This window comes from Aptenodytes patagonicus, chromosome 25, assembly GCF_965638725.1.
Source record: "Aptenodytes patagonicus chromosome 25, bAptPat1.pri.cur, whole genome shotgun sequence".
Classification (NCBI taxonomy): Eukaryota; Metazoa; Chordata; class Aves; order Sphenisciformes; family Spheniscidae; genus Aptenodytes; species Aptenodytes patagonicus.
Window position 1 is genome coordinate 651,124 of NC_134973.1, and position 13,472 is coordinate 664,595.

At 51.0% G+C, this 13,472-nt stretch overlaps 2 protein-coding genes across 2 annotated transcripts; both read right to left on the reverse strand.

Annotated features, from left to right (window-relative positions):
- Nucleotides 1–452: 452 nt before the first annotated feature.
- Nucleotides 453–9,519, reverse strand: LOC143170951 (uncharacterized). The gene is made up of 7 exons (XM_076359672.1): nt 9,459–9,519; nt 8,750–8,845; nt 6,559–6,698; nt 5,202–5,469; nt 2,126–2,307; nt 1,490–1,548; nt 453–711 (listed from the first exon to the last, which is right to left on the reverse strand). The coding sequence occupies exons 1-7, from the start codon at nt 9,517–9,519 to the stop codon at nt 561–563; spliced, it is 957 nt and encodes a 318-aa protein (XP_076215787.1). The 3' UTR covers nt 453–560.
- Nucleotides 9,520–10,725: 1,206 nt separating this feature from the next.
- Nucleotides 10,726–13,472, reverse strand: LOC143170877 (DNA polymerase epsilon subunit 4-like). The gene is made up of 4 exons (XM_076359536.1): nt 13,251–13,472; nt 11,859–11,943; nt 11,517–11,558; nt 10,726–11,179 (listed from the first exon to the last, which is right to left on the reverse strand). The coding sequence occupies exons 1-4, from the start codon at nt 13,470–13,472 to the stop codon at nt 11,166–11,168; spliced, it is 363 nt and encodes a 120-aa protein (XP_076215651.1). The 3' UTR covers nt 10,726–11,165.

The following is a 13,472-nucleotide window of genomic DNA, read 5'->3' on the forward strand; positions in this document are numbered from 1 at the left end:
TAACCCAATGCTTGGTGGGTGAAAGGGCTGTTAATTACCCAGAACAGGCAGGGAGGCAATGACAGGCTTGAGTTAATTGATAGAGGAAACTATTCGTATCCTCTGGATCCTTTCCTTCCTCTTCCCAGCTCACCAGCAGCAGTGGCATGTCCTGCAGGATAACTGGGGCTGCCTGCAGAGGGGACATCCCTGCCCCAACATGCCTACCTACCTGTTTCCCTCTCCTCTCCGACTCCTGCTCCACGTTTTGTAAATGGGAGCAGCCGGGTCCGTGCAACCCCCAGCCCGTGCCAGACGGCCGCATCCCTCTGCACGCCGCATCCTCCTGGGATGCTTGGGCAGATGGAGGGGCCACAGAGCTGCACAGTGGAGCCCCAAGGAGCTGCGAATTGCCCATGATGTTTATTTTACAAGCTGCAAAACATTTTGTAGAGGGTTCATTTATACAGGCGCTGTTTAAAATAGCTTTTATTCAAAAAATAGCCTTCTCTCATTTACATATACTACAGACAGTCTGGCGGGGCTCTTGCAGGAGCCCCACCTGCAGCTCCCCAGCTCCGCTACCCCCTGCACTTGCACTGCCGGATGGCAACAACTGTGCGAACACGGTCTCGGCGGCTCCTGAACGTGTGTATGTCGTACCGGTGAGGGGCGCAGCGGTTGGAGGCAGCTTCTGCCCAAACCAGACATTTCTCTCCGCCTTGTGACACCCTGCAGTTAGAGACAAACCCAGTACATCCCCTGGCCCCCCACACCCCGGGGCCCTGCGTTTCATCACCTGGAAAAAGGGCAGATGCCCCGGACCAGGGTGGGGGAGAAGGGAGGCGGCTTTCTTCCGGCGGCATCTATTCCTTACTCCTGGTGTAACTCGGGGAACTGTCTCCTCCCTCTCTGCCTGTGCAAAGCAGGGGTTATTTCTTTCTTTGTGGTTTGATTTGCTTCCCTTTGCATTCACCACATTTTTGTATCTGCAAGCAACACAAAGCGCTGCCCCCCAGCCTGAAACAACTGTCTGGACCCACCCTGCCCCAGAGCATCCCCCTCCTCCTCCTCCCGCCCCACGGCATTACCAGCAGGCGGTGGGGGCAGGAATGGCACATCCCAGGCTGAAGAAAGCCACTGTCAGGACCCATCTGTGTCTGCTATCATGGGGGACCACAAGCTCTATTAACCAGCTGCCCAACGGGCCAAATTCAGTACCATCGTCGGCAGGTTGTTCTTTACCCCTTGAAGCAACGGAGCAGTGTGCTGCTGTAGCACCACTGCATACGCTGCTCTGCTTCAGCTTTGTCCCTACGTGGTTAGACACAGCCCAGAGGGTGAGCTGTGGGTGCTACCCAAAATCCACTCCTGTGTTACCCTCCCAGGTCCTGCCCCGGGAACAGCAGATGCATTGACTGAGAGGAATGGGAACAGCTCAAACCTGCCTCCGAACGTGTGTGGATGTGCCAGGGAACGAGAACGGCCAGATCCTGGCAGCTGTGCTTACCTAAGCAAGCAGGGATCCCCCGAGGAGCAGCTGCCCAAGCACCTTCCCACATCAATTTCCTGCAAAGATTTGCAAAACAAAGGCATGAAATTCCCCTGCAGCACCTCACTGGGGACACCCCAGGGGACCGGCCGGGGTCACTGCACCCTCCGTCCGCCCTCCATCCTCAGGCTGAACATACACCCCTGAGAAAGGGCAGCAGCGAGGCAAAGCTTGTAAGGAGAACTATTTTGGGGGCACACCAGTGTTTTTTTGAGTCAGAGGTCCCTGGGCACAACGGTATGTTGAAGTAGAGTCTCCACTGAACTGAGCTTAAGACATACTTAACGATTAAATAATTTTTAAAATAAATATCTCACTGCTCCCTTATTTATTTTTTAAAGAAATCCTCACCCCAAAGAAAAGGCCATTTGTTACTTTATGGCACTGATACATACACAAATTAGTGGCAGTAAAACACATTTTATAGCATAAATGTGAGATTTTTACCACTATAGTTTGTTGCCAGGGTGTGCTTAGCTCTACCAGGGTGAAGCTGCCCATGTCAGAGCATCCACCTGGCTGTTCAAACCCCACTTGTGGGCCCAGCAGCAAGCTGAGCCCACCAGAGAGGAGGCCAAGCCACAGGAAACCAACCTTGAGCCGTTCCTCCCTGTGTCCCGCAGAGGTGTGCACAATTTCATAGTAATATTCCACCTGGGAAACGCGATAGCATTTTTCCTTCATTTCGCAGTTCTCCAGCGTCCAAACCACCTCCCCACCTTGTGGGCTTTTGACTAGAGCAGTGTTCAACTTTGTGGGCATGCAGAAAAGTCCATCTGCAAGGAAACAAGAAGGAAACTTAATCTGGGGTTGCATCCGAGGCCACTATGGCTGCAGCACCTTCACCACGGGTCTGCCGTGCGGCACAGACGCAGCGTCAGGCTCCAGCGTCCAGCACCTGGCGTGAAAAGTGCTGTTTTCTGTGTGAGGGTCCCCAGTTGAGAGCTTGGGGCTCATTCCTTCACCAGCTCAGAGCCTCAGCGATAGGTTTTGTTCCTCCATCTCATTTTCAGACCACAGGGCAAAGGGAGGTTATTCTGGGTGCAAACTGTGAATCCTGCACCTGACCCTGTGAAAGCCCCATCTCTGGGGAGACAGCCTGAGCTACTACACATTATCTTTGAGAAAAAAGGTCTTTGAACATAAAATATTCATGGCAGCGCTTTTTCAGAGACATGCTCTCACACCAGGGAGCTGGGGAACATTATTTAACATTTACTCACTCAGCATTTCTCTCTGGATTTGCCAGGGGGCTGTGCCCTGCACGGGCTTCTCAGATGCTGGAGTCAGTGTCACCAGCTCTCCCAGAGATATATTCCACCGGGCACCTCCAAAGGATTTGCTTTGGGCCGGGCTCTCAGCTCTCCATGCAAGCAGACAAGCTGGCCGGGGCTGAGGTGATGGAGGCAGCATCTCCCCACGTCAGCACAAGTTATTACATCTGCCCTAGCCGCGTCGTGGGACAGAGGAAGGCTGGAACAAGAGGGGAGGAAAGGGGAGACAGGCAATGGCCCCGGCTCTGGGGGCACAGGACCAAGTCCTGCTTTGCCTTTTCTTTCCCTATTCAAGCTTTAACTCAATGAACAATTCCCAGGGCAAAAAAAAGTTATGTTTGGATTTGACATACCTAGTCTGATTGTTAAGGAAGCCATGCAGAGAGCAGGGCGAAGGGGGGCTTTGGGTGGACATGCCGAAAGCCCACGTCTTCGCTGCCGTGTCACCTCCAGGCCAGGACATGCTGCCTCCGAGGCAGGTCCCGGTTGGCCCAGGCAGGGGCTCGGCAGCTCGAGAAGAGAGACAGAGGCTCCTCCAGCAATAACTCATGTCCAGTTGGAAGGAAACAGACACAGACTGTCCTGCCTGGCTCAGTTTGAATGTATGTTCTGCATAGAAAGAGACAGTTTATCTGCTAAACCTCCCAGCTTTTCTCTCCCTCACCAAGTAAATTAGGATTAAAATCTCCACTTCAAGAGTTAGAGGAGGGGACGAAAGGTGACTAAGCTGATGGCTAAGTCAGTCTTGGGTTTTGGCTCTAAACAGGACCTAGTCCCAGCCCTTGGGTGCAGGTCCTTCAGGGTTTGTGTTTGGTTCCTGGCTTTAAAATGGTTGTGAGAGTTTCCTGCTCCCTCCCAGCTACTTCATCAGCTGCTGGAGGAGATTTCTTTGTTCCAGGATGGGGCTGTGTTTTCAGGGAGGGGAAAAGTGTTTTCTGAAAGCAAATCTCTCTGCTTAAGAGGGGGACACAAGATGACAACCAATTTCTGGAAGCCAGTATTTCTGGGTGAGATTTTAACATCCTTCTCCAGGCCCCCTGCTCCTCTGATGTTGCCAGTCTTTAACACGACACTGAAACTGTCAGCCTGACTTTACAGGGGAAAATCCAGAAGGAAAGTGCCGAGACCTGCTCTAGGGCAGAGGCAAAGCTGGGGGCAAGTCCACATTTCCCAGCCCTGGGCCATTATCACTGAATGAGCCGCCGTCCATTAGCCACCCCAGGGACAACAGCATCGTCCAGCACCTTCCAGTCACACGTCTGGGAAGTAAATGCTGATTGTCCCACCTCTGGAAAAAAGCACTTCACACTGCCTAATTTTCTTTTCCACTTGCTGTGTCTTGCAGCTGGATTACACATGCTGCAGGGCTGCGGGAGCGCTGATGCCTGTGTGCAGACCCTCCTCCAGCTCTCGGAGGATGGGATGCACATCCACAAGCAGAGTCCCTTGGGGTTTTGCTTTCTCCGCCACCCATCTGACTTCCCCAGCTCCTCTAGCTCAGGCCCCTTCGCTGCTTTTCAAGCTCACGTTAGGACTCGCATTGGTCTCTGTCCCTCTCTAGTGGCTGTTGTATGGCCATGTCACAGGAGCTGCCGGGAAGGTTTTAACGGGATGGTTTTAGATGCAGAAATGCCAATAAAATGACATCAAATTCCAGGAGAACTGATTTTATCAAGCAGTTGTGGAAAATCATTTCAACACGACTTTCCATTCTGACAAAACCAGATCAGTTCATCTTCACTGATGTGATGCTCGCATTATTTTATGTGTGAACTCACAAGACAGCACACCAGTTCAGGATGAACCAGTTCAGCTTTATCCCAGTGGAAGGTTTTGACCTCTCTGGAATGATTTGGTTTGGAGTTTCCCTTTCCGAGTGATTTTTGAAACATCAGTATAGTTCACTGGTGCTGAGATGAAAGGGCATTTCAGAGCGTCAGAAAGGAAACTCCATGTTTTAGGTTGCTAAGCGGTCTGTTTTCAGTAGAGCTTTTATCATCACGTTGGTTTTCTTGCTTTGAATGTGGGGGGTTGGAGCAGAGACCCCCGAGGTCCCTCCCAGCCTGGGTTACTCTGATTCTATGATCTCTGGTTAGAGGACACTTCCCTGTAACACGAGGCGGTTGTATTTCCATCCTTACACCATGCACAGGGGCAGAGAATTACCATTTCACCTGCAAACCCGTGCTGTAAGGGCCCAGCAACAGAAGGGAAGAGAAAACCCAAACCCCTACAGTGTAAAATACAATCCCATTCCCACCTAAGGCAAAGAGGGTTTGCGTAGCAGACCAGAGCATTGTTATATCACGCTCTGAACTCTGACGTCGGTGCTGGTCACACAGAGGGGCTTGTCCCCCTATTCCTGGAGGGAGGGGAGCTCTCCATCGTTCCCATACCTGCACTGTAGGTCGGGTCAGAGCATTTCCCCACGTCAACTGTGACCTCCCAGGGAGAGTCTGGAAAGAAGGTTTTCAGAGCTGGGAGACGGAGACATTCCTCGGGGCACGTGCTGCAGTGACAGCTGTCGACCACCTCCACCTCCCGAACGCCTTCAAAGAGCAGGAGCCGCTCCACCTGCAGGTGGGCAGGCTCACAGCAGGAACCCGCAGGGCAGGAATGTGGGGCTCCCGGCTGCGGCGGCGAGTCGGGGCGCCTGACCTGCAGCTTCACAGAACAGGGCAAGTGGCATATACACTGGTAAACACAGGTCACAGAGAACAGCTTCCAGCATCAGCTCCCTAATAAAAACCTCTTCTGACCTAGAACTGACTCAGCTTTTACTCCTTTCTCCCTGCACGGTAGCACTGCGTTGTTCTGGTGCTGCTCTTCCCAGTAACACCCTGATATCAAAACTGTTCATTCCCCAAAACTCTGCTACAATCAGCTGAACCGTACTGGCTAAAGCAGTCCTCGTTTCACCCCAGGCTCCTGATCTGGAGGGTCGGCATGATGACAGCTCTGGGGCATGAATGCGGACCTGCCCACCTGGAAGATGTTGCACCAGCAGTGCCACAGTGGTGACAACAGTGGGACAAGTGGCAACAAGATTTTTCACAGTTACAGCCTCCCAAGTGAACACTCACGTGCAGCACCCTGCAGAGCTTGTTTCCATTCCCTCTCCAGCATTAGTTATCCTGGTGGAGATGGGACTTTAGGCAATGTCGGCTCTCCTGGGATAAGGAGAGCATCACAGCCTGTGCATAGCTGTGTCCCCAAATGTGTAGACTCCTTCTAGTCCCTCCTAGGAGTGACACATGGCATTGATAAGGGAACGACATAAGCACCTCAAAGGCGAGATATTCATCATGAAATCACGGGTCCTGCCAGTTTTGCTCAACCAGGCAGAAAAAGGCCTCCAACCCCTCTACATATGGGACACCAGCTCTCATGTACAGCAGATGTGGCTGAAAGAGTTGGTCTCGCTGCTGGGCTGGGGGAGGGCAGAAATACGCTTGGATGCTGCCTGGAGCAGCTGGGGAGGTGCTGTGATAGCCCTTCAGCTGAACTCTGGCCCTTCCTCTGCCACGAGGTATCCAGCATTGCCAGATAGTTTCCATTTTTCTGGCCTGCATATTCCACTGCTTGCTGGCTAAGGGAGGACAAGAGGCTCAGTGATGGGTTTTCTGCAATGCAGAAGGCAAGAACAGGTATTTTAAAACTTGTATAAAATCACAGCCCCAGGCACCAGTGTATGACCTTCACCCAGACCCAACCGCTCCTGTAACGGGGATGACACAAACACACTTTTCTCACCTTCTTGCTTCTAAGGAAATCGAGCATGGAGGAGTGTCTGGAGAGCCCCAGGAGGCCAGGGTGCGGGCAGCTGATCCGCTGGGACAGGCAGCTGGACTGGCACTTTCCAACGTCCACGCTGACAGGACCGCCAGAGACATCTGTGAAAGACAAGATTGACAAAAGGATTACTCCTCACTATTTGCATGATGCTGGGGAAGCCCAACCTCAAACCACGGCCAAGTATGACACAAACACTGAACAAAAAGACATGGTCCACCCCTGGGGAGGAGATTCCTTCAGCCTGAGCTCCTGCAGAAATCCCAGAGAGAAAGCCCTTCACTACCGCTGCGCATGCGTCTACTGTGCAGACCAGAAGTAAAACATTTCATAATAGACTGGTAAGTGCACTACAGAATAAAAAGAATGCAATTAAAAATTCACTGAACAGTAGGTTTTACATTCTTTAGTGAGCTCATGAAAGATGGGGTGAGAATAGATGAATACATTGATTAGCAAAGGGAAAATGCGAACGCTCAGCTGTCGCTGAACTGCAGACCTTGAACGTACTGAACAAGCCTGAGCACCCAGCGGATTCAGGGCAGAAAGAGAAACCCAGCTCTCCTTGCCTAGAGCCCGACGAACCTGTTCATGGAGCTGCTTGAGCTGAAAACAAATCTGCTTCCCCCCCGCCCCCCAAATCCCAGTTTCACAGCTCCCCAAACCTGTTGCATTGCCACATTAGCACTACAGGCAGAGGATGGGAAGGTGGGAATGGGTGTAGGAACAGGGGAGACACGGGACCACGGCATCCAGGTTTAGATTGGCTTACTCTGCTGTATTTTGAGTTTGCAAAGTATCAGTGGTTATTGGCTAATGGCTGTTTCTTCTGGAAATCCTTCTAAAATGAGCTATTTTTCCCCAATAGTGCTGTCCATACTCAAAGGGTTGATTGATGCAAATCCTCATTTCATCATGTGATAGGGAAGAAAACTGGCCTTAAAAGCACTCACTGAGTAGTTCAACACCGCTATAAATCATTTGCTTTAACCTGCTGGAGTTGTAGACCCAGTGTGTGCCGCTAAGCTTTAATTCTGCATTGATTTAAAAACTGATCTTCAGTGTCAGTGCGAGAGACAGCCACCATCACCATGCTGCACGACACCAGGAAACATGTAGGGCCATTTTAAACTCACATTTGGGTTATAGCTGCTGTTAGCTGCCTGAGGATTTCTTTGCAAGTGAGCAATGCAAGTGAGCCAGGTAGCAATTTGCAGTGTATTAGCATCCCTGTGGATGCTCCTCACTCACAGAAGGGCGCAGACAGCTGGTCACTTTGCAAAGGACACTTCGCCAGCTGAAGACACCGTTAACCCCTGCTCTCCCATCCCCACAGCCATACAGGCCATGTTTATTATTTTTATTGCTATCTATTACTATTTTCACCATTATTTACTCTTCTAAAGTTGTTTCCTCTGGAGATGACAAGCTGTCACTGCTTGTGACAGTTCTTAATTTGGATATGATCATTTTATAATGCCTACCGTTCACATAAGAACCTGGTATTTTGCAAACACTAAAGGCTGAATTTGTACAAGTACTGCTCTCATGCACTGAAAAAAAACCCTAAGAAACTTCAGATTTTCAGCCATACAGTTTAAAGCTGTTTTCACATATCTGTGCTAAAATCAACTGAAGCTCATTTTATGTAGCCTTACTGCCACTGCAAGGGGAACTGAGACTAACGGCTACTCCTAAAGGCCACAGACTTTTATCTGGTGAACAGATGGAGCTATTTCCTACTTTCTCTGCACAGTAAAGTCAGGACACCCTGTTGTCTTGCTGACAGCCCTTCCAATGTTAATCCCAGGAACCAAAATTCCATGGTAGTCCTGAACTTAGGCAGTACCACACAGAGGCAAACACAGAATTCAACCACATTGCAGCACACTGGTACAGAAAATGAAGCCTCTTTCATGCAGATGAACAGACCTAGGGGCCAGGCTACTCATCAGTTCCTATTCTACAAAACATGCTTTAAGCATTGGATTATCTGGGCGATGAGTCCCCAGCGTATTTCTGTCCTTAATCCCCTAAGGGAAAAGTCACTAGGTTAACTTCAACATACAGAAACATCCGAGGGATGATGGGCGGGATGTGAGTGGGGAAGCTTAAAGGATCCAGGTTTCTTGCAGACGAGGGGGGAACTCACCATGTCCGACGTGGAGGAAATGGCTCTGCCTCCTGCAGCAGCCCCTCTCTGCGAACAGGTTCCCTTGCTCGTCCTCTCTGCTGATGGTTCCAGCACCTGCAGTCACAAACCACCAAGCCCAGCATTACCCCAGTTATAATTCATCACCTTTCCTGCTTGAGCTGGGAGGAGGCACTGAGCACCGAGCACAAGTCCCCAGCCAGCTGCCGTCTTGAACCAAATGGCTTCAGCATAAGGAAGAGATTTAGTGTAGTTATAAATGCACGTGACCCATTTGACCTCTCAGACCTGGCTAGTTGGGCTAAACACCCCGATTAATTACTCCAAGAAAAGGCTGTGTTTAGCAGTGTTTTAGCGTAGGACATCAATCCCCTGCTGTCTTCTACTTCCACATTACTGCAGTGCGAGCTCGGGTAAAAGGAGTAATCTCACACAGCACAAAGCAGCTCACAGGCACCAAACTCCCCGAAGATTTCTGCACAGCAGCTTCCTCCGAGACAAACCCTGAATTACTTGCCGAGTGCAGACAATCCTCCATGCTGTTCACAGTGAAGCACTGTAGAAAACATACACCGTGCCCATACAGAAGCATGAGAGACGAACGAAGCCCGCGCACAGCCTCGCACCACACACCCGCACAAGCCCTTTTCTCTCCTATGCATGAGGCCAAAGCAGCGCCAAAGACAATGAGAAGGAAAAAGGAACTTACTGGCAAAGATGGGAGCATGCAAGAGCCCTGCGAAGAAGACTACAGCTAGTGGGTCCTGCATACTGCACCTTGGGAAACACAAAAAGGTCTCCAGCATCTCCGATACTTATACTGAGCCCTCCCTCAGCAGGCGAGAAGGTGAACAGCTCAGAGACAAATGGGTTTGCATATCGCCAGCAAACGTCTCCGAACTGTGATCTGATCAAACACCTAAGCAGCCTGGGCAGTGACGGCATCTCTCCCACAACATGTCTACGGGATCAGGCTTTGAGCAAACTTCAAAGTGTTTCTTGAGAGCAACTGGTTTTGCTCTCAGCCTGGGGAAGCTCCCTTGGGGGTCTTTGTTCTTACCACCGCTTTCAAACTAATTAAGTTTGTGGTGACTTGGAGTCACTTTCAAGTCCCCTCATTTGAAAGGAACATGCATCCTTCATCCTCACTCATCACATTCAATGGCCTTTTTATCTAGGGACAACCCTCTTTTGTCCCTCCGCAACACCAAAACTGAGACAAAGCTGGCTCTTCAATAAAGATGGCAACATGGTAGGACTCAGCCACATCAGCAATGACAGCATGTTCCCCACAACTACACGGAGAGGCCTGCAGCTCTGTTTTTACCTCTTTTCAGTGTGACTGAGCCCTGGAGCCAAGAGGAGGCATCTTTCTTTCTAGCTTGTTAAATACATGTAGGAAAGTACTAGTCTCCCAAGTCCTGGAAACAGTAGGGGCACAGATAGCACTTGTGTGCTGTAAGGGTCTTCCACAGACACGCCGGCTGAGGGCAGCAGTATGTCCTGAACACTGGCTGCATGTGGCCCTTAATTACAGAAGTTAGGATCTCTGCACCGATTTGGCCAAGTGCACGTGGCAGGGACTAGATCAAATTCCCAGAGAATTTTTTTTTTTGCCAGATTCAGGAATGAGAGCGCACAAGAGGACAGTGATGGCAACGTAATGCATCTGACACCACTCTGGCATTCAAAATAGGGTTTTGGGTGGGGGTTTTTGGCTACAATTACTTACAGGTGCAGCAATCACAGAAATTTATGGAAGCTGTACACCCCTAGGAACAAGCCAAGTCTCCCTGGAGCTCACACATAGTTCCTGGAGGACAGCTGGGCTTCACTGGGATAGATGCCTTTAGGAAACAATTAGCAAAAGCAAAATGCTATTAGAAGACATCCTTTCCAAACTATGCCATTTACCACTGTGCTACCACCATCCCCTTTGTCCCAGCAGCACGGAGGAGAAATCAGGACAGTTGTTCAACAACAACAAAAAAATTTAATTGTGTTTGGCCAAGAAACAAACATATACAAAGAAAAATACATCTCCATTAAAAAAAAAAAAATCCACCATGCCTGGGCATCTGAACGAGCCACCCTCTATTCACAGCTTTGTGGTGCTGCAGAGTACCTGGAGAGGCAGGGACCGCTACTCTGAGCAACTGCCGTGTGACCTGGCCAAAGCTGGAGAGCAGTCTGCACCATGGTGGCAGGGCACAGTTAAGTGACATACAAAATATTTATGAAAAAATATGCATTTTAAATAAAGAACTTAAAACAACTTAAACTTTATACAAAATATTATGGTTGCCATTTCAGTGTCTCAATTCTAGGAACTATTTTCGAACTCTCAACGTCCTCTTTTCCACCCCATGTCCAACTCTGCAGTCTCTTTCTCCACAGAGCTCCGTCTCTGTCCAACTTAGTCCAAAGTACCTAAAAATGAAAAAAAAAAAAAAAAATAGTCTCAGGAATCAGAAATGCAGTTATGTGAACAAATGAAACTTGTTTACAAGCTGCCAAAGGAATATGCAGTAACTTTTTAAAGTTTAAGCAAATCACACACGACTAAAACCAAATCTAGCTAAAAAGTATTGTATGTGTCTCAGGGTCATCTTGATTTGTGTTTCACCTCTCAGAGAGGGACATAACAAGTTACACTATTAATTATTAAAGATGTGGAAACAGACGGCTCTGCAAATGATTAAGTTCTTTCTTTCCCAAGAAGATTACAGAAAATATTGAAACCAAGTGAAACCAAGTAGAAACTCACCTTCCAAAAAAGCGAATTCATCAATAGCTTCAATGGCATTATCTGCAAAGCAAATTGAAAACAATTAACATAGATAAACTGACTCCATATTTGCGTCTGCTTCAAATAGCAGCATCTGAAATTACATCACAGTACAGTGACCAATTTCAAAGAGGTTTACTTGTTTTGGAGCTGGTGTGTGAAATTATTAGCATAGTATTTGGTACAAGAGAAGTTTTTCTCTCCCATCTTCAGAGAAAGAACGAGAAGCACCTATGATTGCTTCATCACACCAGGACAGGTAGAAAAATCCTCCATCCTAGCAACCCTTTGCTAAGGATAGCACAGAATATGCTCTCATACCCAGGTCTTTTCTCTGCAGAGTTTTCCTTTTTCCTTGCTGAGCGTACACGTAAGCATCTTTGGCTATGGTTTCAACAAACAACTCCTGCAAAGCAAAAACAAGAGAGTTTCACACAGGGGATGAGAGAGGGAAGAGAAGAATAACCTGAGGAAAGGAAAGGTCCTACAAGACTTCAGGAAGAAACCAGAATTTCCATCTTAACATTTCCCCTTTCCAATAAATGGCTCTGAAAATAACAAATGAGACTGTTGGACAGTGATGCAGATGAGAAGTAACAAGGGAGGAGAAAAGGCCGAGAGTGTATTGCACAGAGATGGTTCCTCTGAACACGTCTGGGAGACCAGCTACACACCAGCTGCTCCCAGGGCACCTTCTGAAGGAGGAAAGGCGTCCTGCGCTCAGTGCATGAAGTGGATTGAGCACGACCCTCCTTGCGTGCCACCCAGCAGATACCCCAGCTGCAGGAAGCCGATGCCCAGCAGCAGGCCTGGGAGTTACTGCAGGGAGACGCTGAAAGGGAGAGACCAGAGTCTACACACAGATGCTTTCACATGATGCCAAAGCCATCCCACCAAACACACCTTGCCTATGCAATGGGAGACACTTTCCAAAGGAGGGAAGAAACCCCTCTGTTACACGTTGCTCTGATTTGCACATCGCAAACCCTCAACGTGCGATCAGGGTGAGCTGGAAATCCACCCGAGCGGGCGCAAAGCCGTCTGGCGGACGCAAAGCCCTGGCACTTCCCTGAGAGCAGGTTTCCACAGCCACGTTCACATCGTGGAGACAGCAGCAACCTCAGGGCATTTCTTCCTGCCACCGGGCAGGCTTCGGCGGGATCCCTGGCGAAGGGAGACGCGTTGCCGCTGCGGGCAGCGCAGCCGGCTTTTCCCACAGCTTCCCCAGCCTTCTGCCGGCAGTGCCGAGCGGTAGCAAACCCGGCACCTGCCCCACCGCCAGGATGTCTCCTGGCAGATCGACGGGTGGCAGGGCGAGGGCAGGGGCTACTGTCCCGCTTCCCACCGGGAGAGCTTGGGACGGGCGCCCAGCTACCCTCGCTGCCCGCGGCGGCTCTGCCTGCTCACCGGGCAAGGCATCAGCTGGAAGAGCTGGGAGAGGAAACCCCTCAAACCCTCCAAAAAAAGAAAAAAAAACCCACTTAAAAAAAGCCGGGCAAGCGGCTCCACGTCCCACAGACACCGAGCGCCGGGGGCTACGGCTCCCAGGGCCTCCAGCGCCGGCCTGGCCTGGCCCGGCCCAGCCGGCTCCTCCGCCCGGGGGCCCGGCAGCAGCGCGGGGGGAGCGGCCCTCCAGCCGCGGCGGCCGCCTCAGGACCGCCTCACAGGCCGCCGGGCCTCCCGCGCCAACCGGGCGTCGCCGCCGCCCCTCACCGTGGCCCGCGCCAGGACGAAGACGGCCTCCTGGCTGGCCAGGCTGACGTCCGGGTCCGCCTTCACCAGCGCCTTCACCCGCGCCAGCGGCAGCCGGGCCAGGCGGGCCGGCCCCGGCCCCGGCGGCCCCGCGCCCGCCGCCTCCTCCCCTGGCCCCGCCGCCTCCGCGCCCGCCACCGGCACCGGCACCGGCACCGGCACGGCCCCCGCCGCCGCCGCCAT

Coding starts and splice junctions, on each gene's coding strand:
- LOC143170877 (XM_076359536.1), bottom strand. CDS start 13,472: ATGGCGGCGGCGGCGGGGGCCGTGCCGGTGCCGGTGCCGGTGCCGGTG. Junction 11,944..13,250: donor TCGTCCTGGCGCGGGCCACG/GTGAGGGGCGGC, acceptor TTTGCTTTGCAG/GAGTTGTTTGTTGAAACCAT. Junction 11,559..11,858: donor TCTGCAGAGAAAAGACCTGG/GTATGAGAGCAT, acceptor TTTGCTTTGCAG/ATAATGCCATTGAAGCTATT.
- LOC143170951 (XM_076359672.1), bottom strand. CDS start 9,519: ATGCAGGACCCACTAGCTGTAGTCTTCTTCGCAGGGCTCTTGCATGCT. Junction 2,308..5,201: donor TGACCCGACCTACAGTGCAG/GTATGGGAACGA, acceptor GTTTCCTTGCAG/ATGGACTTTTCTGCATGCCC. Junction 712..1,489: donor GGGGATCCCTGCTTGCTTAG/GTAAGCACAGCT, acceptor CTCTAACTGCAG/GGTGTCACAAGGCGGAGAGA.